Raw genomic sequence first — 24,725 nt, forward strand, 5'->3', positions numbered from 1 at the left:
TTAGGTTAGGTTAGGTTAGGTTAGGTTAGGTTAGGTTAGGTTAGCATTAGAGTGATTTAATCTTCAGGTTAGGTTAGCTTAGGTTAATCTTCAGGTGATCTTAAGACAATAACACTTGATAAAATAATGAGAAGAAAAGAAAACATTAAAATAGAATGAAAAAATAAATAAAATAAATAAAAAAACAAATGATAAACTAAATAAAATAAAAGAAAGAGGAGAAACAATAAAATAAAAAGTAAATATAATAAAAGAAGATGAAATATAAAGAGAATACGAAAGAATAGACAAACAAGAACAAGGGAAAAAAACAAGAACAGGAGTAGAAGAATTACGAGAAAAATGAAAACAAAGGAATAAACAGAGAAGAACTAAAAGAAGCATAATAAGACAAAGAAAATCAAAATAAGAATTTAGAGTGAAATAAGAGAATTGGAAAAGAAGAATTATAGACAAATGGGATAAATAGTAAGAACTAAAAGAAAATGATAGAGAAAAACGGAAGATGAACGAAATTTATTGTTATAAATGGATGATAATGAACAATAATGATACTATTCAGGAGTGTAGCTGTACTGTCACTTCTAAAGTATTAGTGCCTGAGGTCTAATGTGTACATATAAATTTATCAAAGAATAAGATATACTGAGTCATGTACACTCCTATACACACATAGCAATAGAAGCAAGTATACTCATTTTCCAACATGTAAAATTTGGGTGAAATATTTGTGTTTGAGAGGATTATCGGTCGTTATAAGATGTCAGTTATAGTGCATATGGTAACCTCTCTCCCTCACCGGGCCCTCCTCCCCTCAAGGTCCCAGCAGCCAAGCCTCAGCTACGCTCCCTGACTAGACATGACTTGTACACGTCAGTCAGTCTGTAAAATATTTACTTGTGGTGTGTACAATACGTGTATGTGTCCCTGTACGTGTATACTTAAGCCGGAGATAAAAGTGCAACATTTTATCATTAAAGGCATAAAAGTTTGCCGTACAACACTACGTCATTGATTGAATCGTCGCCCTGTGTGTGTTGCTGCTCACACGGTCAAGGAAGTGATCAGTTGCCTGGTGGTCCTATAGAATCATCAACTTGTGCGTTTGTCCCGTACCGTATATGCGTCTCGAGTGTCTAAGACCCGTATGTTTTTGCGAGGGACGTAAACCTACCAATCTTTATCTAATCTTAACTACTAATATCTCGGGTACATCAAAATAACGTTTTTTAGTCCAGGCAAACATGTATTATGTTATAACAAGGTGCAGGACTTTCACTGTGGTGACCATGTTATAAAGGTGAGACTCACATACCTGTAAAATACTAGTGAACTTAATCATCGAGGCCTAAAGGCTAAATCCGTATTGCGAGATAAGGAACAATTTCATGCGGCGTAGCTCGGTGGTTATCATACATTAGGCAAGGGAGCCGGAAGTAGATAGCTCACCAACACACACCACTGAAGTCAGACAAGACTTATTCATGTTAAAACTCACTGCCTGTAGTTACTTGGTGGTAGTAATAATTTATTTTTATGACCCTATGACCCTCTTATTATATGAGTCTTCCTCATCTACAAAGAAGATTAGTTGATCAATCTCTATTCTTTTTTTGGTACATCTAAAATGGTTGTACAGACGGAACTTAGGAAGGACTAATTGAAGAAAACAACGTCCAGCAGCTGGCAACTGGAGGGAGCAAAAAGGGTGAGCGTTAAATGCTCTCCTCCCCACAATCCTATCATATAACGTCTTACTACCACTGAGCTGAGGCAAGATGGCACGGCGTAATGAGGTAAGTTAGTATACTTTAGTTCATTATCATTTTATGTACTAAGTATGAATATGTACAGTTAACACTCATTACTGCCGATCCTCACTCTCGACTTATGTAAAGTGACACTAAACTTGGGGGCATTTTGAAGCCATATGCACCTCCAATTTGGAGATTCACGGCGCCATAAGCTCGTTGAACAGGTCACACACATAAGATCGTGGGTTCGAGTCCTGGCGGGTTGAAATTGTTGTTGATTATATATAGTGGGGTATGCTATAACGAACGTAATTGGTTCCAGAACCTCGTTCGTTATAGCATTCGTTCGTTATAGGATTAATCCGTTCCAGGCCCCCAAATACAACCGCTTAAAACTGAAAAAATTATGTGGAAAATGTAAAAAATACGGTACTTTATCTTACCTTAGTGTTGTTCAGCATGCACGTATCCCTAAACACTGGCACATCACTATGGAGTCTTGGCTTTAAGGTCCTCAAACAATTGTTTAGCCTTCTCACTTCACTAATGCTATCACCTGCCATTTCTTTCTCCTTTATCCACACTAAGAGTAAATTTTCCATCTCTTCAATCACATTACACTTTGCTTTGCTAAGTCTAAAGATTCCCTTAGCCACTTGCACAGTTTTTAACTCCTCTTTATTCTTCAAAATCGTACATATAGTCGATTTAGTCATCCCATACATCACTAAGTTTGGCAATGCTTCTTCCATTCTCACGTTTCTTTATAATTTCTTTCTTAGTTTCAAGGGTTATTAGCTTTCTCACTCGCTTTGGACGACTCATTGTTACAATTGTATACTTGTATAACAAAATAGTTATACAAATAACGCGAATTTCCACATCAAAAGACGAAATGTCAACAATAACAGTGAGACAAAGATGGCGCCTGTTGTGGGTCGCGGTACAACAATATTCATGCGCCAGGTGAAGTAGTCCCGTATTCATCCGCCTTCGTTGTAGGAGTTTCGTTCGTTATAGCATTCTCAATTTTATAGGTAAAACCGTTCGTTATAGGAATATTCGTAGTAGGATCCGTTCGTTATAGCATACCCCATAAATAAATAAATAAATATGCCTATTAAAGATTTTATTTTTCTTATGGCAACTAAAATTAAATTATTTCCATGTTTTATTGAACTCTCTCCTAGGATGTAGTAGTGAGGAGCGTGTTAGGGCGTCTCAACAAGGTTTCGTTCGCTGTCAACCAGAATAAGGAGGTTGGTTAATAATAAACTAATTACTGTACACTACGTTAGTTAAAATTAATGGAAGATTTACCAATAGCAATTTAAAAGTCCTAAAAAATAAGTATGGATTATGGTAGAATTCAGTTGATATATATTTCCTGTATAACAAATTCAGACATCACATAATCCCCTTTAGCTGTAATAAAATATTCTGCCATGACTATAAACTACTGTATTATGATTTGCTTTTCATTTGAGTAAGTTATTCTTGTTCCAGCCAATGTTTTTATCGTTTTTAACATGAATTTCTGTGCTTGAAACTGAGTGAGGATTTTGCCCCAATGGTTGTGGGGATGAAGTTACTAATAGTGATTTACTGATATAACAGCTGGTGAACAAGTTGGTGACAGAATTGGGTCATTGCCTCCAAAGGGAGGAAGGTACTCTGAAGGGTTCCACCATTAGGCACGCCGGCAGTGCTTACGAGAACCTGGCTGTCAAAAACCAGGCAGACTATGACCTGATCCTACAGCTCGGGGAACCCTTTGTTAGTAACAATTTTACGGTATGTATGACGTTAACTATAGCCAAGTTCTCATGTTTAATCAATAATTTTTCTCTCATAACTGTTGAGATAAAAGCACTTCTAAAGCAGGGTTTACAGGTGCAGTAAGTTAAGCATTTTACTTTACAGTACTTAGTGTATAAATGCACCACCAGATCAACAGTGTTGCCAAAGTTTTACTAAGGTAGCCTCAAAATCAGATGTGCAAGTAATCAAATGTGGTTTGATGACAGTGCCAACAGATGCCTTTTGATTGACCTGAAAAGAAGGCTGGCAATAATTATTGGCAGTGGCATGATGGTAACTCGATACCATATTCTATAACCACTTGCATTTTTATTTGTAATATACTGTACATCATTTATTATACACCTGTACTGTACTTTGTCACTTTCTTTGTGGGTAGTGACTGAAACCTTCAAATAAATTAAATACAGTACTTTCAGATTACCTAAATGAATTTTTTAATATTTTTATTAATATTTGCATTTGTTGAGATTTTTTCTCTTGATTTGGGTTTTGACAGGTTTGGATTTGACAGGTTTGGGCCAGGACACATTGTGTGGTTTACAGACACAACTCCTTGAGGTTAGACAAAATGTTTATTATTCTAGATAATTCAAGACTCTCATGAAAGGTTTATGCTGTATACATTGCAAAGAAGAGAAAACCCCTTAATAAGAAATAAGGACATATTCTGCAGCAAGAGGGGCAACCTAAAAACGGAGGAGCTGCGCAATGACATCTTTGAAAGGTAATCTTGTGTTGCGTTTTTGCTTGACAGAAACTACAATAAAGTACAAACTGTATATGGAAGATATGTGGGGTGTATAAAGGTCTTTTTACCATTGTTAAGTTAGTTTTTAAGGAATACTGTACGGTATTACAGTATTGGATTTCTAAAAGTTTCATTTCAAATTTTATAGTCTTGATACATGATAACTAAGCACAGTACTGCTGCAGAAAGCATTCAATTAAAGATTCATGTAGATTATGTACAGTAGTTTTTAATAGTACTGTATACATGATGGATGTACAGTACTACACATGATACGGCATTAGTATGCAGATAATTCCCATTTCAAGGTTGTACATGCCACCTGCAAATAGATTTGGTTACCATTCATTACAGTATCTATGAATATGTCTCTTCCCTTTGAGGAACTTTTCCACATATGGATGCATTTCTGTTAATATTAATTTATTACTTCAACCATTTGTCAGTTTGCTTATACATTTGGGTAGTTCTTTTTAATGAGTTTTGTTGTCCATGTTAGTTCAGTAAGAAACTGGAGTACAGTACCCAGAGAAAACACTTCTCAACCCTGACCCAGGGAGTTTAGCTGGAAGAATCTTGTGAGAGAAGACCATGCTACCACTGTACAGTACCACCAACAAATACTGTAGTTAATGAGTTGATTCTGATTGGTGGTTGATATAATTACTTTTATTTAATTTTCAGACTGAAGAAAATCCTGAGCACCATCAAGGTCCCTGGGATGACACTTAAAGCATATCCCAAGTTGGCAGCCATGCAACTGATCCTCACAACCGGTAATAGAGAGCCAATTGAGATGGATCTCACACCTCAGATTGTTGGTAAGATTTCTTTTGTAATACATTAGTTACAATTTTAATTTGAACATGGGAGTGGATAGGATATTTTTTACTTAATGTGAACTACATAAGCTCATTTGGTGAAGAAGAGTTAACACAGTGTTCAGGTACAGTAATTAAGTATTATCAGTACAAGTACTGTATAGATTTTTGTATAAATGAAAAATAAATTAATTCCCATGTGGTGACAGTATCACAAACTGGATGCCTTCACTTAGGTATAAGTTTAATTGTATTTAAAACTTGTGTACAGAGTACAGTACTTGGTTATTTGTTTTGTTGGTGTAATTGGTCCTCTTAATCATTTCAAACATAAAATGTACAGTATAGTATATACAGTTGTATTAATGAAGCTTAGGGCTATAATGTACTTCCAATGTACTGTATAGACTGTACAGTATTAATTTTTCCAAGCAAATTTTGCATTTAAATTTTTGCTCTGTCCAGCCTGTGAGTGGAAGAATTGCCCTGGTCTGGTATCCCTGGAGAGTCTCCCTCGGTGCCTTGTAGTCTACGTTGAAAGCAACTCCAGAAGAAATGCACCAGTTCTGTATTTTACACCAGCAGTATTAAGTGCTCAAAAGAATGAAGCTCATGAGGTCTGTAATATGGTGAGCTTTTCCTTGTTGGAGAAGCATTTTCTTAAAGAAGAAGGTCAGTGGATGTGACAGTTTAATTACTTTGTCTTTATACTATACATGTGATGACTAAATACTACACAGTTCTGTACTCGGCTGAAGTCCTACATATCATTTATACAGCTTTCCACTCTTAGGTAAGATATGAGAAAGGTATTGTCCAGCTACCAAATATCACTAAGTTTCTCTGGATACTATTAGTTTTCTCCTATACAATACAGTACTGACACTAGACAATGAAGGACAATCTCATCAATAACAATGAAATGATTAAACAAGCCACCACCTTCCCCTACCTAAGCAGTAAATTACTGTATAACAAATGCACTAACATAGACATAAACAGGTTAGAGTTATTTTAATATCCTTTTAATCTTGAGTATGTTTTCAGTATAAGGGATATCATAGTAATTGGCTAAAGACAAGTGAAATGAGAGTCAGTTTGCACTTAACTTTATGTTGGCAACATTACACCAGGGTGAGAAAAAGTCGTGTGTAAATTTTTTTCATAACATTGTAACTGAAAATTAGTCATATGATCTGTTTATATCTGTAAAGTTGGTGACAGCTAGCAGATGACAATTAACTAAGTTATGCTGGGGTCATAATGATCACTGTGTCCATGCCTCTGGTTCACCAAAGTTTGTTCCCCTGATTTCTGAAAATGTATTCGGAGTGAGCAATAAACTTTAGTTGGTTTCTTTAACTACATCCCTAGATTACACATTTTTATTCCATCTGATTTTGTACATTGATATTTTGTAGCCAGTGATGGTACAGGTTTTATAATCATTGTTCTTTTGCTTTTTATATAAATAATTTTTTCATGCTTGAAAGTATTTTGATCCAATTTATTATCATTCCTCATACAAATATAAATTACAGTTAATATCCATGATATGGTGAGGCTGGCCAAGCTTGTCAAGGATCAACAGAATTGGACAAACGATTATGGTCTGAAATCCTTCCATCTGAAACGTCTGGCCATCAAGAACGCTGACACACTGAGGACCATGACAACATGTGAGTGGAGTTACGTTGTATATAATTATTGATACTATTTAGCACCATCAATAGGATTCTGAAGCACTTGTCTGGAAATATAAGCAGTTAAGAGGTGTACAATAAACACTCATCGGGGGCAGATCCAGGAATATCAAAAGTGAGGGTCCCAGAAGTTGTGGGTGAGGGAACATGGCGAGCACAGTGAGCCCTTCCAGCTGGGGGTTGGCAGTCCCCCCTCCCCCTGAATTATGATTTTTTAAATCTGACCAATATCATGGGCATTATGAGGCCATTTTGAAGCTATGTGTACTTGATATTTGGAGATATTCTGGTCAATAGTAGTTACTTTTTATTTAAGAAAAATACCTGAGTACAATACTGTACTGCATTAAAAAAAAAGTACCCTGTATTAGAATTTTCTGAAAAAAAAGGGGGAGTCCAGACCCCAGGACTCCCCCTGGATCCGCCCTGCTAATGAGAACATCGTTGCACTCAAATGAGCTTGAGCTCTGTGGAAGAGAACTACTGTACTGGGTACTTAACGGTATATAGGCATTTGAAAGAGAACAACAGAAGAATTGATTTATAACATTAAACTCATCTGAAAGCAACATCTGCTTCAATGCTTGTGCAATAGTCAGTATTTAAAGAAGTAATCCTGTAAACCACAATATTACTGTATATTTGTAAATAGTTACAATACGTAGTTGACACCTGTGTATGCTGATGTCTTCATTTTTTAACCTTGACAGGGAATGGCTTTAAGGCTCTACTGCAATTCCTTGATGTGGAACTAGAGGAAAAAGGAGGCATAACTGACTGCTTCGTGAACGGCAATTTTATCTATTACATAACAAAGCCCAATAAAGTGAAGGGTTTCTGTCATGCCCTGCGTGATGTACAGCGATGGCAGCCTGATAGGCTGAATTCCATGGTGTGATCAGGTTGGACTAGATTAACATTAAAAATTTCAGGTTCCATTATTTTAAGAAGTGTTAAATTTTCCCAATTCAATTTGTTTGAGAAGTGTTCAAGTTGTAAATTTTATAAATAAATTGAGAGACTATGAGTTGATCATGTGAGGAAAATCAGTAATGGTATAGCTGGTGACATTAATTAGATCTGCTCCAGGATCTTAAAATTATGTACTGATCTTGGCTTAAATTCAGCATTGTGCTTGGTGTTGTACAGTACTACATAATTTCTATACAGTACTACATAATTTCTGAACATTCTCCACAGATGTTTCCTATACTGTACTCATTCAAGGTCAATGTATGTATGTATGTAACTGCCTGTCACCGTTTAAAAGAGTGGCTCTTTACAGGGACCAGCTGTCTTTTTTTTTTTTTATACGGGTATTAGCCCACCCGGACACAGGTCACCAACCCACATCAGGGCTCGGGGGGCGAAAACGTAATAATAATAATAATAATAATAATAATAATAATAATAATAATAATAATAATAATAATAATTGAGATAAGTAAAATTTATAATAAAAAATACTAAAATAAAAATAAAATAATGATAACAATAATAATAATGAAAACACTGCAATAATAATACTAATACTAATAATACTAATAATAATAATAATAAGGAACCATAAAGAAATTAAAAAAAAGATCATTAGTGAGAAACGATATATGTATGTTGTGTTGTCAATAGCAAGAGAAACAATTGAGACCCTGCAATTGTGTGTACTGTAAATGAGGCAGAAAGTCAGATCAGCAACCTGGGACTTGGTCACAATTTTTGCAATGCCATATAGCAGCAGGGTATACCATTAGACAACACGTTATGCTTACAATATCTTCCCAGGCGGTAGTACCTCCCTGTTTGGTAGGGAATATAATTCTTGTACTATTCATACACAGTCCATAGGCTTCATATAATAATAATATACTATATATAGTATACTTTGTATAATAAATTAAATATTATTTTTCTCATTTACCAGTTTGTCTATGTACCATAATAACTAATTTTTAACATAGCTTTAAGTGTGGTTTCATTTGATCCCTAACCCCATTCATTATAGGACTCCACTTAAATATATTGTTTGGCTAGTGCCATACATTTGTATTCGGCAGAGAGCCCCAAATGCAATGGGTGAACTGTATTATGATATTGAATTACGCTGTACTGCTTGATGTTCTGTAATCAAGGATGCAATATTTCCATTTATTTCATATACATATAATAAAAAGTAAGGATTCCCAACAGTAAAAGTTTTTCATTAAACATTCTTGTACATTAGTACAGTACTGACACTGTACATTACCTGTTCAGTAATGTTCTTTACATTTAACGGGTACTGTAGGTCGATGGCACGCAAATATTTGTGTAGTGTAGTTGCCTTAAGTGGGGAAGTTACACTGGGTAGTGTTGGTTGTATGGTGCCGCCAGCTGTCTCTAATATGGTTACTGCCCGAGTGTTCTGGGTAATGTTTCAGTATGAGTACAAAATATTTATATAAGATACTACAAAATATTTATATAAGTAAATAAGAGTTAAATACGGTAATTTGATAAATTCTAAAACATTAACACTGGTACAAAGATTTGGAAGTTATGGAAACGTGCAGTACCTGTACAAATTTACAATTTAGGAATAACTATAAGTAGAATATAGAAAGAGGATTATTTAAATAGGATATGACAGTACAGAAATGATTCCAAGTGAAAATGCAAACAAAACTGAAACAGCAGGGAAATTTACAAATACTTTATTGTAAGTGTAAGTCTCCCAATATATGGCTCTTAGGTGAATGATACTTAAGAACCGTGTAATTAACTAAAACCAAATAAGAAAAATAAAATACCTGTACAGTAATTGTTCTAATGACCCTTGATTATTTGTAATTATTTTGTAATAATGCAGGTAATTACTTTACATCCTGTATGTTTGGGCTACTGTATTTTACCGTTATTCTTTTTTAGCTGCTGGAGTAGATTAAACAATCACAAGGATAAAGTTCTCTTAGAGGTGTATTACAGTGACCCCTCGTTTAACGAACGCCTTGGTTAACGAACTGCCTTCCATAAGGATCTTCAATTCGGTTAACGAACAAAAATTCGGTTAACGAATTTCTTACGAACCGACCTCAACATGTTTTCGCTTGCATTGACCGGGCAACCAGTTTTAGTATCAGTCCGCCAATACATTAATCGGTTCTAGGGCTTAAATTCCTTACTAGTTTAGTAAATATCAAGAAGTTTATACTATTCAATAATTTTAAAAGTTTAATATTCAATTTTTTAGTCATTTTAACAATTATTGAACATAATTGAAGGTAAAGTGACTAGTTTAATGCGCGGCATCCAGCCTCTTAACACAGCAAACAGGTGTTAGTCTCTCTCTGTTTTCACTGGAGGTAACATCTTGCTTGAGACTATCCAACTAAACACTTTTTTTCTGTGTTTCCAAGCAAATTATTGGTCATTTTGAAATATATTTTACATATTGACAATATATAATGCAGTGCAGTATTGATTTAAAGAAAATAATCTTGAATTACACCAAGAGAGCTAAAATTTTATGGGTGAAATGGCACCATGGGGTGACTTCTCTTCCACCCCAATGCCTTCTCTTCTTCCTTCTCCTCCACCCCCATTCTAAATCCCATCATCATCATCATCATCCAGGAGCCTTCTACATACACACCTCAAAGCAAGTGAACTTTTCTACCATTTTTGTTGAATTTAGGAAATTTTCGGTGAGCTGGAACCAATTACCCAAAAACCCATTGAAACAATGGTTTCGGTTAACGACCGATCTTCTGAAACGGATTGAGTTCGTTAACCGAGGGGTCACTGTATATGCACCTTCATTTGAGATGGTAATATTCTGGTAAGAACAATTAACAGGGAATACACTATATAATATAAAACACCAATGTACCAAAATATTATTTATTAATTTTAGGTACCCGAAAATTTGTCATCCCTGTTGTCATTCTTATCTTATCATCACTATTGTCATTCTTATCTTATCATCACTATTGTCATTATCATCATGTTACTGTGTTCTTATTATCACTGCTGTCATTCTCATCACCATTGCTGTCATCTGATTAACCTTTTAGTATGAAGAGAAAGGTTCCCTCACCAGAAGTAAAAAACAGGAATAATAAGGTACAATAACATGTTTTGGGGTAGTGAAATAACTCCATACTTAATCAATATAAATGTACGTATAGGTTTTTGCTCTCATTCATCCTTAGGAATAGCTACCAAAGAATCAGAGAAATAATATTCTAGTTATTATCACCAATACCTGGAAGAAATAAACATTGTAAACTGTACATACCAAATGCACTTAGGGTTTTTATCTACAGTATAACCTAAAACTGTATATGAAAAACAGTGGAATGTAACTGAAGAGTAGAATGGTTTGTACAGTATAAGATCACCTTTCCAGTTCCAGGTGACAACTAGGAAAGTGTTATCAGATAAATATATGCCTAAACTTTGGTCTATAGTATAATATTATAACATTAATATCTACCAAGGCCAGTAACAGTTTGTTTAAGGATTTGGTTCACACAAAAGGTACAGAAGAAATTCCTAAATATTTCCAAATCCTTTGTTCCTTTAATAACTAACTTATTTCACCTTCAAATGATTCCAATATATTGTTTCACACCTATACCTCTAGGAATATAGAGTAATCTTCCAGTAATTTACGCAAAACAATGATGCAGAAATGAGAATACCACGGACTGGAGGTTACGGTAGCTATTCCAGGTACAGTAATGTAATAATTTGGGGGAATTCATATGATGGGGCTCTATTTAGTAATGGAATCAGTATGTAAAAGAAATAAGGCCATATTTACTCCATCTTTGACTAGCCAAAATGTGGCAGTTCCTCAGCAAGGATAACTAGAGAACTTGGTGTTTTAACTCTTAATATTGACAACATGACTAAGTGATCCACCCTGTACAGTACTCAGGAGGGGGCATATAAGCCTTTATGGCCTCAGGATCGCACTCTTGGCTCAGAGTTGTAATTTACGATTACTGTATCAATATTTTGCAATAGTGACAAAAAAAAAATCAAACTACATTCTTCTGTCACTACACCATAGCTTTCAGGTCTTCTGGTGTCAGCTGTTGTGCCTCAGTCAGCGCCCGCCGGAGCTTCCTCACTTTACCGAGATGTTTCTCGTAGTATATGAACTGTTTCTCCACAAAACAGTCGGTCAGTCCACTACAAGCCTTTAGCTCCCTGTCTATGCATTTCAGTAAAGCCTTGTAGCCATTCCCTGGGTACAAAAAAAGATAAAAGTTTTTCAATACAGTACAGAATACCTAAAGAGTATTACAGTCTTAAATCCTATGTTAAACATTACAGACAAAAAAAAATTATAAACAATTTATTATATTCTCTGAAACCTTTCGCTTTAAATACTTCACTGTCACTGTAATCAACTCAGATTACAGGATATTCAGATTATGTACATAAGTTATAACCAAATACACTGTACCCTTTATTACATCTTTCCTCAACAAACTGCTCATAATCAACTCAGGACACGAGTACAGTAACTGTTATTAGTGAGAGGTGGCCATCATCCAGTCGTGGTGATGATGCTTCACTATAATATTAGGCTACAGAAAAGTGGCACTGGATGTAAAAGTACTCACAGGGCGTCATGGACCTCAGTGTGTTGGCATTCTTGATGGCCAGACGCTTCAGATGAAAGGATTTTAGACCATACTCCGTTGTCCAGTTACGATTATCTTTGACGAGCTTAGCCAACCTCACCATGTCCCAAATTGCAGCTGGAAATATTGATGTGTAAATATGCAGTCTCATAATAAAGTTTATAAGATGATTCACTGCAGTACTAAAGTAACCAGGAATTTCTTCTTTAGTGCCACAGATCACCTGGTTGATTCTCTTAGAATTAATAAAGTACTGTACAGTAAGTTCTCGTATAACGTCGCCCCGATTAACGGTGTTTCGATACAACGTCGTTAGCAAAGGGAGGCTCAGGAACGTAACTCCCATATTTTATCTATTTCTCATGGGGAAAATTGATTTGTTTAACGTTATTTCCTATAACTTCGCATTTTCAGGAAAGTAACCACGACTTTAACTTTTAATTTACTTCTATCCTCTTCGCCACTGGTTGGCTTGTTCGCCGCTTGGGCGATCGGTCACATCTCTGTCACGCACTGTTGGCAAATACTGGGCATGCACCGGCTCCTGAATGTACCTGAACCCGCTCCAGTGTTGGTCAAGTCTTGTCTTGAAAGAGCTCACACTCTGTGCCATCACAACACTCTCTGGTAGATTGTTCCAAGAGTTTACAACCCTCACTCCAAAAAAGTTTGCCCTCACAGTTTTCTGGACTTGCAGCTTCTTCAATCTTGAGCTGTGACCCCTTGTGGGGCGAGCGTCAGCCAGCTCCAAGTAAGGACACTCGACTGAGTAGTGCCCCTTGAGATGCTTATACACCTCACTAGGTCCCCCCTTGCCCATCTGTAGTATAAGCTAGGCAAGTTCAGGCCCTCCAATCTCTCAGGGTAGCTGAGGTGCCGAAGTGCAGGCACCAGTCTGGTGGCCCTCCTTTGAACATTTTCAACCAACTAACATTCATTTTCTTTTAAACTTAACATTACTAACTGTTTCTCAAACAACTTTGACAATTTGTGGCAATAACTGAAAAGATAAGATTGTTATTTCCATTATTTCCTGCAATGTGAAGCACAATATGTAAGTTATGATTTGTATTCTATTCTTTGTTACATATTAGTTTATGAACTTTTCATTACATTCATTCCATTAATGCATCAGGTACTTGTACTGATACAAGTAGAGTACATCGCCAGGGACGGATCCAAGTATATAAAAAGGGGGAGGGGTTCATGAAGTCGTGAGTGGGAGAACATGGCGAGCACAGAGAGCCCACTCAGCTGGGAGGTTTTGTAGGGCGCTGTAAGGCCCCCCCCAAGAATTTTTTTTAAATCTAACCAATATCATGGTCATGTGCACTTAATATCAGGAGATATTCCGAGGCTAATAGTACTGTAATTACTTTTTACTTTACAAAAATGCCCGAGTATAATACTGCATTAAGGAAAAAATATTGGAATTTTCTGATTAAAAGAGGGGGTCCGAACCTGCAGGACCCCCCCCTGGTTCCGCCCATGCATACTACAGTACAGTGTACAGTATTAACAGTCAACAAAATCATAAAATTGGTATATAAAAAATTTCAGTATACTATTCAAAAACTCTTCAGATTGGTCATAATCACTATCATGAGAAATTAATCAAGCTGGCCATCACATTACTTACTTTCCTCCCTAAAAAACTTTTTCTCCATCATGTAGCAGCCAACCATATTGCAGATAGGATGGGAAGGCGACCTCTGAGTCCTTGGTGCTGCTGGCGTGAAGTACAGAACTGGTGACCCGTTTCCATCACTTCCCTCAATGTAGTCCTTAAGGCACTGAGGGAGAGTATACAGAGGCACCAGGCCAGGACACTCATCCCAGGAACTAACTGTGGACCAGAACAGTGGAGAATGTTTTTCACTAACTTCACATATTTGAGGTCAAAAGTTTTAAAAGCTTAGATAAGATACTTAAAAGTTTAAAAGCTTAGATAAAAAGGTCAAAAGGGCAGTAATTTTCAAGATGTAAGAACTTTTCATACAGTGTACACTTGTGCTGTGTATATCTGATGTCTCTATTGTAGGTGCGTGTGGTGCGTGTGATCCATGTATATGTTGATAACCACATAGGACACAAGAAAACACGAAGTTCCAAAGCGCTTTCGTGGATGTGTTCGATGTCTGACTCAGCATAGGGTCAGACCGCTAAGAGGGCCCCTAGTCCCGACTGTTATATGACAGCCACTGGATATATGTTGTAATGCTTGGCATCTCTGCTGGACCACACTCATGTAAATAAAATCACGGAGATTAATAACCCGAGAAATTAATCAATAATAACGTACGATAAATTTGGTGAAAAGCAATAATTCTGGGGTACCGTTACGATAATTCTCATCTGAGCTTGTCTGCTGTCAACACTGTCCTCAATGTGAAGTCAACAAGGTATCAAAACAGTTGTATCCTGCAGGTGCAGAAAAACGAAGGACGTAAATACTGTACAAGGAGCTAGCGTTTGCAGCGCAGGAGAGGCGCCCGAATAGCTAACAACCAATCAGCAAGTTTCCCCTACTGAAACACTGTGTAAATACGTGGATCATGGCCACTTATGGAGAATATTTTGATTAATATTGAAGAGTTGGGTGCATGTAAGGCAATAAAAAAATCTGATATAATAATAAAACTATCATGTAATTCTATATTTGATAGTATATTCGATAGGGCCTAAAACAAAGCGTATGGGCGCTGTCCGATTTCATTAGTCGCTTGTGAATTTTGTGTAAAATATTGCTAATTACTGAAATATGATTAAGATTTTAATATCATTATCCATAAGATACTTTAAATATGGGTGAACAAATTTATTACAATTCTGTAATTGCAAAAATTAAGACTTAAATTAACATGAAATTAGTCGTATTTCGTGTTTATATATGCGAATACCTGTAAACAACACAATGTAGCCGCGAGACGAGAGAGCATACGCAGTGGACAACTTTACCTGTAGAAAATATGGATCAAGCCTTGCAAGTAATAGAGGAAAGATATTACACCAATACCTCACAAATCCTCAATTCTTACAGTACAATCTGCCACTGAAGTAGAAAGCTATCACGGTGTCCTTTACGTTCAGTTCTCACAGTTTTATTGTTTTCTGAAGACTGTGTTGTAGAACAGTTATTCCCAAGACTCGGTACGGTCGTATTTTTTATTGACAGTCCGGGAAAGCTAACGCGTTAGCTATTCCTCGCATCTTAAAATGCCGTACAAAATTTGGCCTTATTGTAACTATACCAACCGGCACTGGAGCTACAACGGGAAGGGTGGTGTACAATGTGTCAATACTACTACCATTACTACTACTACTAATAATAATACATGTACTTGGTCACTATTGTATCCAGATGCTGTATAGATAGACACTCACGAGCAATCTGAGGTGTTATATCTATCTCAATCGTCCTTCCTTTCTTACTACGAAGGTTCAGCTTCATGGCAGGAGACTGTGGGATTGACGTCACTGACACACCCTGCACTGTGATGGTCCTCAGAATCTGCTCCAGCCTGAACATGGACAATTATTCTATTTTGTTTGCTGTCAATGACAATTAGATCTGTAACTGCTCAAACAAACTGAAGAATACTCATATGTACAGTAAATTAACCTTAAAATGTATTCTTTACTTGAATTAATGTGATCACTGCACTAATTTTATGACGTCAATATTTAAAAGATATCAGAGAAAGTTTTCAAAAGCTAAAATTTCTTACTTCAACTTTTTCATTACAGAGAATGGGACCAAGACTAAACTAGTACTGGTGTACAGAAACCATCACCAAATCTTCAAAGTACAATGGATCATCAACTGATAAAGGTTACCTGCCACCAGCCACTTTCTCCTATACGTAATTCAGAATATTGCATTCATTAAACGAATTTTAAAGCAATAACACCATCTAACTACCGTACTACATTATACACTTAATGATATCAAGCATAGTAATATCTTAAAAGTATAGTCTAGCTTCTTTTAATAAAATTTAGCTTCTACAAACTTTACTGGAGTTTTCTAACATGAAAGAAAGGCAAAGACTTGTAGACAGAATACCTTTCGAAGATGTGGATACGTAGAGCCTCACTGTTCAAGTTACGCCTGTTGCTACAGAAGTTCTTCTTCTTATTGATATTCACATTCCTTTTTTTGTTCAGACTGTAATATCGGTACTTTGATCTCTCCTCCCGAGTTATCTGGAGAAAAGATATTAAGGTCACTCCATCTGCTTGGAGGAACAACATAATATTCACAGGTATAAGATCTCACTCAACAATGTCCCACAGAACTAATAAAATGTGTGATTTTTTCTTTCCATGTAGTGTAAGTGTGTTCATGTAAACGTTCTCATCCATGCACACATGGTCTGACCCACCTTAAAGTTGCTACTGACAAAGGGTTCTCCAAGCACTAAGATCAAATCAAAGTCTTCCTCCATACCAACAGTGAGGTTTTCATAGGCAGTGCCACAGCGCCTGATGGTGGTGCCCTTCAGAATGTCCGTCTCCTCCTGCAGGCGATGATTCAGTTCTTTCACCAGCTTGTTCACCATCTGGTGCCGGAGTACAATATGAATCAAATACTGTTAATCATTTACAGTGTTAGTTGAACAAATATTAAAAACTGTTCACCATCTACAAATAAACTGAGTTATTAGATGCACTAACATTTTTTTTCTGGTTGACAGCACACGAGGCCTTTTTATTCATCTCATGCAAAATCTTCTGCACCAACACGTCCTGCGGGAATAACAAATAAATAAATTACCGAGACATACACTGCTGTGCTTGTATCATAACTGTGCTCACTAAGTAAGATCAACCATGGGAAGAAATTTTCTAAGAAATATTATTATTATTATTTTGATTAATATCATTATTGAACATTGTTATGATTAGTGTATTATCATCAACTATTTTTATTACTATTATTACAGGGTATTTAGTGTCTTGTATTATAATTAACACACACACACACAACCGCTGCTTGTTGATAAGCATTCAATCTAGGAATATTAATTCATCAATATATAACACCAACTAGAACCAATGTATTACCTGTAAATCATTCATGTGCTCAGTTGTCGTCTTCTGTTACTGAACACTCACATATTATATCCAGCATTTATTTATAACTAAATTACTGTGACTACATCATAATACAGCATGTGGCTTCCAATAAAATTAAATATTTGCCGGTTGACTGAAAAATGTATATAACTATATGAACCTAATTTGTTTATATTAATTTTCTAAATAATAAACAACTATTCCTGAAGGGTTAGAAATGACAACTTTGTCTCACCTTCCGGTCGTCTCAACATTATCAGTACAGTAACACCATGGTCACCACGTGTCTAATACAAGCAATAATGGTGTGTCATGGCGGAAATTCCTCTAAAATGCTCCACTACAGTATTCCCTACTTTTTCTAAAACAGTTACACCACAACTACCACTACTAGCTATGCTACGTAGTTACAATTAGCAGTGCCGCTACTGCCAACACTGCTGTCATGTAGTAAACAGAATATCGGGTATAAAGCATCACTTACCTCTTCTGGGAGCGGCATAGTTGTACAGCTAATTGCCGGAAGAAGAATGACACAGCTGTTCCCAACCTGCGGAGTTTTGGACTTTATATACTATTATTGAGCACCTGATAACACACACACACACACACTCACACTCACAAACACACACACACACACACACACACACACACACGACTATCGAAATATAACACCTGTCGCACATGATCTACACGTGTTATCACTGTTTGTTAATATCTTCACCCAACCAAACTTATAACTTGCCCACACCTGTTGTATGGGAACACCTGATGAACCTAACCTAACCTCAAGCTTCCAGGCAGCATTAGGGTATATAATTATCAGGTGAAATAAGCTGAGGGAGTTAATCTTCATGCGATCAGAGATAACCTACATGCAGAACTATTTTGATCCAGGTATCTGAAGTTGAATTTCAATAACCTACTGACTATATACAGTATATATATTTATTTTATTTAATGATTTGGTGTTATCGCACAATACCATGTAAGGCGCAGTGGGGTTAATGTGTGTTATACGTCGCGGCCGCTTGGTGGTGTCATATTCGGAGGTGAACGCGATCGCCCAATGGAATGCTCTAATGCTCCATGCTCTTATAGCTCCAGAATCGTTGCTTCAACTAATACCATACCAAGTTAGGTCGATAGCAGGGAGGTATTGGCCGAGTGTTACCACTAGGGAGGTGGTGGTGGCAGGCAACAACATGTAACAGTGAGTCTGGCAGTGCAGGATTGAGAGGAAATATGGTTGGCCGCTTGTGATCACAGTGTGGGGACACTAATGTCGCCGCTCCTTATTGACCGTGGCAGATCTAAACGCATTTCATATAAAACTCGTCCCTCAATATTGTCAATGCCTACTGTATGTGCCTCCCTCCACCCCTACTGTACCTGTCCCACCACACCATATCACCCCCACTGTACTTCGCCACTCTGAGTACATAGACAACCCTGAGCCTGGCCGCACTGTTTGTAAACATTGTGGTCAACCCGACTCACACTCTCTCACTACATCCTCACTTGCCCTATGACCTCCTCCTACAGGTCCCCAGCCGTTACCAACACCTCTTCCCTCCCTGACCAGATATCCCTCCTCCTAGTGACAGGCCTGGCACTTGCCATTATTAGGGACCTGCCACACTTTGCTGTAAACAGATGAAATGTACCGGGAATTTTCCCTCACACACTCACCATTCTGTCACTTTATGTAACTTGCTGACAAAACCCATGACCCTTCAGGCTTTTGCGCCCTTAATGCAGGAGTCATACAGGCAAGCATGAACTCCGCATGCTTCACAGATGGGCGCTGTAAACGCTTCCGCGCTTCACCTTGCACAGGATGTACGGGGGTGCCCAACAATCTAGCCCCCCTCGGGGGCAATCTAAAAATCTATTTAGTGGATCACCTGAAGATTAGCCACCCCAGTTTATTTCACCTGATGATTAATCACTCAACGTTAGTCTACCTATCATAATTTAACCTAACAAACTAATCTTATAGTCCCCAGGTAGTGCTGGGGTGGTCAATCATCAGGTTAGATAAGCTGGGTGGTCAATCATCAGGTGAAATAAGCTGGGTGGTCAATCACCAGGAGAACTAAGCTGGGGTGTTAATCACTAGGTTAGGTTAGCTTAGTTTTATTCAATGATAGTTTAGTTCTCATTAACGCCTCACCCACCACCACCGTCGTCAATAAGATTTACGTGTTATGAACCTGTGTGGTGAAAACTGACGTAATTCCTGTGATTATCACGTCATCAGTTATTGGAACTGGACCTTTACACAAACTTTAACCTCAGTATTTACAGTGAATCTGATAGTCGATGAATATGTCTTCATAAATTAATAAATAGATTAATAATTACTATATTACCTCGAGTTGCAATGACAGATGTATGCTAATTATTTATATATATATATATATATATATATATATATATATATATATATATATATATATATATATATATATATATATATTGTATATATACCTATTGTACATATATAATTTATATTTATGTATGTATGAAGTATTTAATTATACGGAATCTGTTAACATGGCAACACTTGTATTATTATAAAGGTTTACCTACATCAGCTGACAATGGTCTCCTACGCTATATACTTACCACTTTTACTGTTATTCCTGTTCGCTATGTTGTTTATCTTCTGTTTCTAATCAACTATCAAGATTATTTAGCACCAAGTTATGAGAGCAAGTGTTGGGATTGTAATGTTCACCCAACCAACACGTGGAAATTAACTCAGCAAGCGACTTCACTGTCTTCAGAAAATATACACTAGCAGTCAGCACAAGGCGTGTAACTTATACACTGATCGGTGGGTCACTAGCGCCGTACAGTAGTCTAGGCCACTGTGAAGTGTTCGGTGTGAGCAAACATCTGACACGAAGCGTTCATGTTGTGATCTGTATAACTGCCTGACGCACGATGACTCCTACCATCATGCGGTATAACCAGTCAAGGAATGTCAATATCTAGTTATTTTACTATTCATAAGTAAATATAGATATAAACTCTGTCAATGATAGATATTAAGGTAGTATCTTTTATGTAAATGGATCTGTTTATTACTTATATGTGACGGTCGGATACAGCAACTTGTCTCTGCCAGGTCAGCTGTGTGTTGCCTCAGGTGATTGTTGATTGGTCGGTTGAAAGTATGACGTCATAGAGCGGCAGGAGCTGGTCTGAGTTGACGACCGATTGGCTAATTTTTCTCGTTTGCTTACTTTCTCTCACCCTATTTCTCCCTCTCATACACTCCCTCCCGCTTTTTATTTCCCCTCCCACTCAGATCACACCGTCACCCTTCTCTCTTCCTCTCTTCACCCTCCCATCTTCTCCCCTCCTTCCACCCCCTCCTCCTCCTTTCTACCCGTCACCCTTGGCTTTCTCCTCCCTATCTCCTCCTTCTCCTCGTATGCCATCACCCATCATCCTTCTCCTCTTTTCATATCATCATCTTCCTTCTCATGCTCCTGACAGTTGTAGCATTAGTAAATATGACAAATTTTGTAACAAGAGGTACCGGTATGGCCAGCATAAGGACAGAACCAGACAATGTGATGTAGTCGTGGCCAGAATTAGGCTAGGATACAGACACATCTGGCAAGTTAGTAACGCTGTACCCATACCGGAACACTCAGCATGTAAACTTTGTGATAAACCTTAAAAGCATACACTTGAACACTATATTATTGAATGTGACACTGTCAAAGACTTCAGGCCACCTGACTTACTGTATCTTGAACTATGTAATTACTTCATTGAATCAGGTGTGCTTGAGGACATTCTTGCTGTTTATCCCAAATTTGCTAGCCCACACTGATTAGTCTTCAATTAGAATATGACTCCAATGTATGTGATCCACTGACCTATATATGCTGCTGGTGAATGTGATGTATTTCCTTCTTTGTGTACGAACCTCTGTCCTGCATGGCAGTGAACAGTGACATTATCCATATGAACCTGACCTACATGTATATACATTTATAGTTGTTAATGAATATGATGTATTTCTTTGTGTGTGAACCTCTGTCCTGCGTGACAGTGAGAAGTGATACCACCCTCAGTGTCAAGACCTGACTGAATTACTCAGAATAGGCAAACTGTACTACAAGCTCTGCCAATAAATTTGTTAAACTAGAAAACCTCCTTCTCTTTTTCTATCTCCTCCTCTTCTTCTCCTCTACCACTTCTCGTTCTCTCCTCATTTTCTATCCTCATATTCCTCCTCTTCCTCTTTCTTATTCTCGTTCTTTCTCTCCTCCTGTACTTCCTTTTCTTCCTCCTCTTCCATCTCTTTCAATCTCTCCCTTCTTCCTCTTTCTCTCCCCTCTTCCTATCTCCCCCTCCCTCCTCCTCCTCCTGGTGACCCCTGCAGGTACTTCCCCCAGCAGGTAGGCAGCAGGTCTTCTCCCCTCGCTGGTGTAGGAGAGCTCGAGGGCGTCAACGGAAGTGATCGCGTCAATTTGGTGGATCTTAAATTGCATATTCTTCGTCTTCCTGGAAACTGGTCTGGGAGGAAGGGGCGCCAGCCTTTACTATCATCTTACGCACTTACAGAGAGGAACTTTATATTTTAGATTAGTTTTGAGGGGTGGACTTGTTTCGGAGGATCTAATGAACGAAATTTTACGATAATGAGATGAGTCACAGGTGATAAAGTGGTCCGGAAAACAGGCTAATCGTCTATTTGCGAAGACGATCAACACTTTTATTATTATTGTTATTATTATCGTTTCTCAGTCAATGTTACCTGTCTTAAATTATTTCCCGTGGAAGTTCTCTTAACCAGGTAAGGCTGTGGGTCTAAGATCACCTGAAGATTAGCTTATCCCTTAATTTATTTCACCGTAAGATAACAACCCTAACGTGAACCTAAATTAACCACCCTGACGCTAACCCTAACGCTAACCTAATCTAACCACCCTGACGCTAACCTAACCTAACCAACCTAACCTAACCTAACCTGTACATAAGTATCTCCCCAGACCAGGCGAAGTGTTATTCCCTGAGTCAAGCAAATAAAGCGGGTATAAACAATGTAAACAGTTTGGGATATTTTTTGTCACCAGTTGACTGACACAACTTTGAGATATCGATGACGCATTGAAATTGAAATTGAAATACTTTATTGACAATAAAACTATAACATTAAAAGGACAGGTAGTGTATACCGCTCCCTCGATGACGTAAGTGTTTCCAGGGTTCAGGAACAGCTTTTCGACACATCAGACTCAATCATCCAAAATCGAACCATTTTACGAACTAAAATATTAGCATATAATCTTGTGAAATATATTGCCTTATACTTTATAATTAGAAGAGATAAAGACAAAGATATCTAAAGACACATGTGTTGAAAAACGAAGAAGTAAAATACGAGCCAACTCAGTCCTTCATGGCACTGGCGGGTTTGGTCACGTCTTGAATCTGTCTCGTTTCACGGCTTCGGATTTATGAGAATGTCAACAGAGGGCTCGCACAGTCGCAGTGCTGTCTCTGCCTTAGTGCGGGTAAGGAAGTACAGAAGGCTTACTATATACTTTTATTCTTTTCGCCACTGATCGGCACGTTAGCCGCTTGGGCGGTCGGTCACGTCTCGATACGCATTGTTGGCGGATAATGGGCATGCGCTGGCTCCTGAATATATCGGAACCTGCTCCAGTGTTGGTCAAGTCTGACCTTGAAAGAGCTCACACTCGGTGTCGTCACAACACACTCTGGCAGATTGTTTCAAGAGTTCACAATTCTCACTCCGAAAAGATTCGCCCTCACAGTTTTCTGGACTTGTGGCTTCTTCAACCTTGAGCTGTGATCCCTTGTGGGGTGGACGTCCGCCAGCTCCAAACAAGTAGCCGGTGAAGAGAATGGATTTGACGATATCTGCAAAGTATAGCGAAGTGTCGTCAGTTTAGTGGAGGTAAGTGTTTGTAAATGTCTTGAAGCTTTCGCAAGTGTCACAAAGTGTTAATAAGTGTCGTAAATTAGTTCTAAGTGTCTCAAAGTGGTCTTAAGTTTCAATAACGTACTTTTAAGTGCCGTAAAGTTTCCATAAATATTGGGAAGTGAACATGTGTATCATAACGTGTTCGTAAGTAACGTAAAGTGTTCAAAAGTACTGTACTGTAAAACCGTTTGTGTTATGAAGCTTTGTAAGTGATGGGAAGTGTTTGGGTCATGGTGGCTTACAGGTGTCACTAAGTATTGTGGGCGCCAAAAACACCCGTCTCTTATTGCCGGGAAGTAGCAGTGTACAATATGTTGTTTGGGTGAAAACTTGGACTGATAGTTCGAGGATCACAAGTGTACAGCAGACGTTGTTGTATTGCTTCCTGTGATCGTCCTCAGGCGTTATAGCATGTGGTCTGCCGCTGCCTGGCCTCGTCTCTACACTTGTCTCTGTTTTTCATCTTGCAGTCCACACACACACACACACACAGAGTGAACTTCAGAAACCCAGTGTGACTTCACGGTTGCGAAGGTAAATACTTGGGGAAAATTGCAGTGAGCGAGTATACACAGTTGTCACCCTCCCGCCCCCCTGCACAAGGCTTATACTCCCTCACACCTGCCAGCTCTATTTCGCGACGCCCTGACTAATGAGAAAAATTATGAGAAACGCGGACGATTTTTTTTGGTGGGGGGGAGGAGGGGGGGGGGGAGGATTACGAATGTGTTTTTATTTTTTATTCTGTGTCGTAAAAAAATATTAAGATGTGATGATTTTATTTAATATACATACTGCATATGTATAAAGATGAGGATGAGAGAGGAAGGTAATTACGAGTTTGTGATGATTATATAATAACAAAAAGGGTTAATGTTAGGTTAAGTTAGGTTATTGTTGTCTTTAATTTTTATTGTTATTGGTAAACCAACTAAGCCATGGTGATTCGTGTTAAGGAGAAGAAGTTTGAATGCAACAATATAATCAGATGATCCGTGAAAATGAAATAAATATGTTTATTCACTCTGGATAGCAGCAATAAGTGCCATAACCCAGGACAGTCATAAACTCTTGAAGCTCCACCAGTAGATGATAAGTGACAAATGAGCATCAGATCAAAGCCTTTCTTGCACCCATTAAATGCAATAATCTGATGGAATAGCAAAGTCAATATTTAGCCCTGCAA

General features: G+C 37.8%; 2 protein-coding genes across 8 annotated transcripts; one reads left to right on the forward strand and one right to left on the reverse strand.

The window, feature by feature from the left end:
- The first annotated feature begins 783 nt into the window (after positions 1 to 783).
- Positions 784 to 8,178, forward strand: LOC121855577. Of its 5 annotated transcripts, none has more exons than XM_042350588.1 (9): positions 784 to 902; positions 1,640 to 1,796; positions 2,945 to 3,013; positions 3,372 to 3,548; positions 4,163 to 4,302; positions 5,011 to 5,147; positions 5,613 to 5,819; positions 6,689 to 6,826; positions 7,561 to 8,178. In XM_042350588.1, exons 2-9 carry the CDS (start codon positions 1,779 to 1,781, stop codon positions 7,746 to 7,748), a joined length of 1,074 nt encoding a protein of 357 aa, XP_042206522.1. In that variant the 5' UTR covers positions 784 to 902; positions 1,640 to 1,778; the 3' UTR covers positions 7,749 to 8,178. The 5 variants fall into 5 exon arrangements, with proteins under 5 accessions (XP_042206522.1, XP_042206523.1, XP_042206524.1 ...); XM_042350589.1 differs by having other exon boundaries at positions 795 to 917; XM_042350590.1 differs by having other exon boundaries at positions 832 to 929.
- Positions 8,179 to 10,712: 2,534 nt separating this feature from the next.
- LOC121855580 lies at positions 10,713 to 20,472 on the reverse strand. 3 transcript variants are annotated; one of them, XM_042350594.1, is made up of 9 exons: positions 20,194 to 20,472; positions 18,047 to 18,112; positions 17,161 to 17,232; positions 16,869 to 17,045; positions 16,550 to 16,689; positions 15,868 to 16,004; positions 14,123 to 14,329; positions 12,463 to 12,600; positions 10,713 to 12,080 (listed from the first exon to the last, which is right to left on the reverse strand). In XM_042350594.1, the coding sequence occupies exons 2-9, from the start codon at positions 18,062 to 18,064 to the stop codon at positions 11,893 to 11,895; spliced, it is 1,077 nt and encodes a 358-aa protein (XP_042206528.1). In that variant the 5' UTR covers positions 18,065 to 18,112; positions 20,194 to 20,472; the 3' UTR covers positions 10,713 to 11,892. The 3 variants fall into 3 exon arrangements, with proteins under 3 accessions (XP_042206528.1, XP_042206529.1, XP_042206530.1); XM_042350595.1 differs by lacking the exon at positions 17,161 to 17,232; XM_042350596.1 differs by lacking the exons at positions 17,161 to 17,232; positions 20,194 to 20,472 and having other exon boundaries at positions 18,047 to 18,117.
- Between the last annotated feature and the right edge of the window lie 4,253 nt (positions 20,473 to 24,725).

Source organism: Homarus americanus, unplaced genomic scaffold (assembly GCF_018991925.1).
Source record: "Homarus americanus isolate GMGI-L3 unplaced genomic scaffold, GMGI_Hamer_2.0 scaffold48406, whole genome shotgun sequence".
NCBI lineage: Eukaryota > Metazoa > Arthropoda > Malacostraca > Decapoda > Nephropidae > Homarus > Homarus americanus.

Excerpts from the sequence above, each read along its gene's own strand:
- LOC121855577 (XM_042350588.1), top strand. Across the intron at positions 3,549-4,162 it reads TTGTTAGTAACAATTTTACG|ATAATTCAAGACTCTCATGA; the intron begins GTATGTATGACG and ends TTATTATTCTAG. Across the intron at positions 5,820-6,688 it reads GCATTTTCTTAAAGAAGAAG|TTAATATCCATGATATGGTG; the intron begins GTCAGTGGATGT and ends TATAAATTACAG.
- LOC121855580 (XM_042350594.1), bottom strand. Across the intron at positions 16,690-16,868 it reads TTGTCAGTAGCAACTTTAAG|ATAACTCGGGAGGAGAGATC; the intron begins GTGGGTCAGACC and ends TCTTTTCTCCAG. Across the intron at positions 12,081-12,462 it reads ACTGAGGTCCATGACGCCCT|GGAATGGCTACAAGGCTTTA; the intron begins GTGAGTACTTTT and ends TTTTGTACCCAG.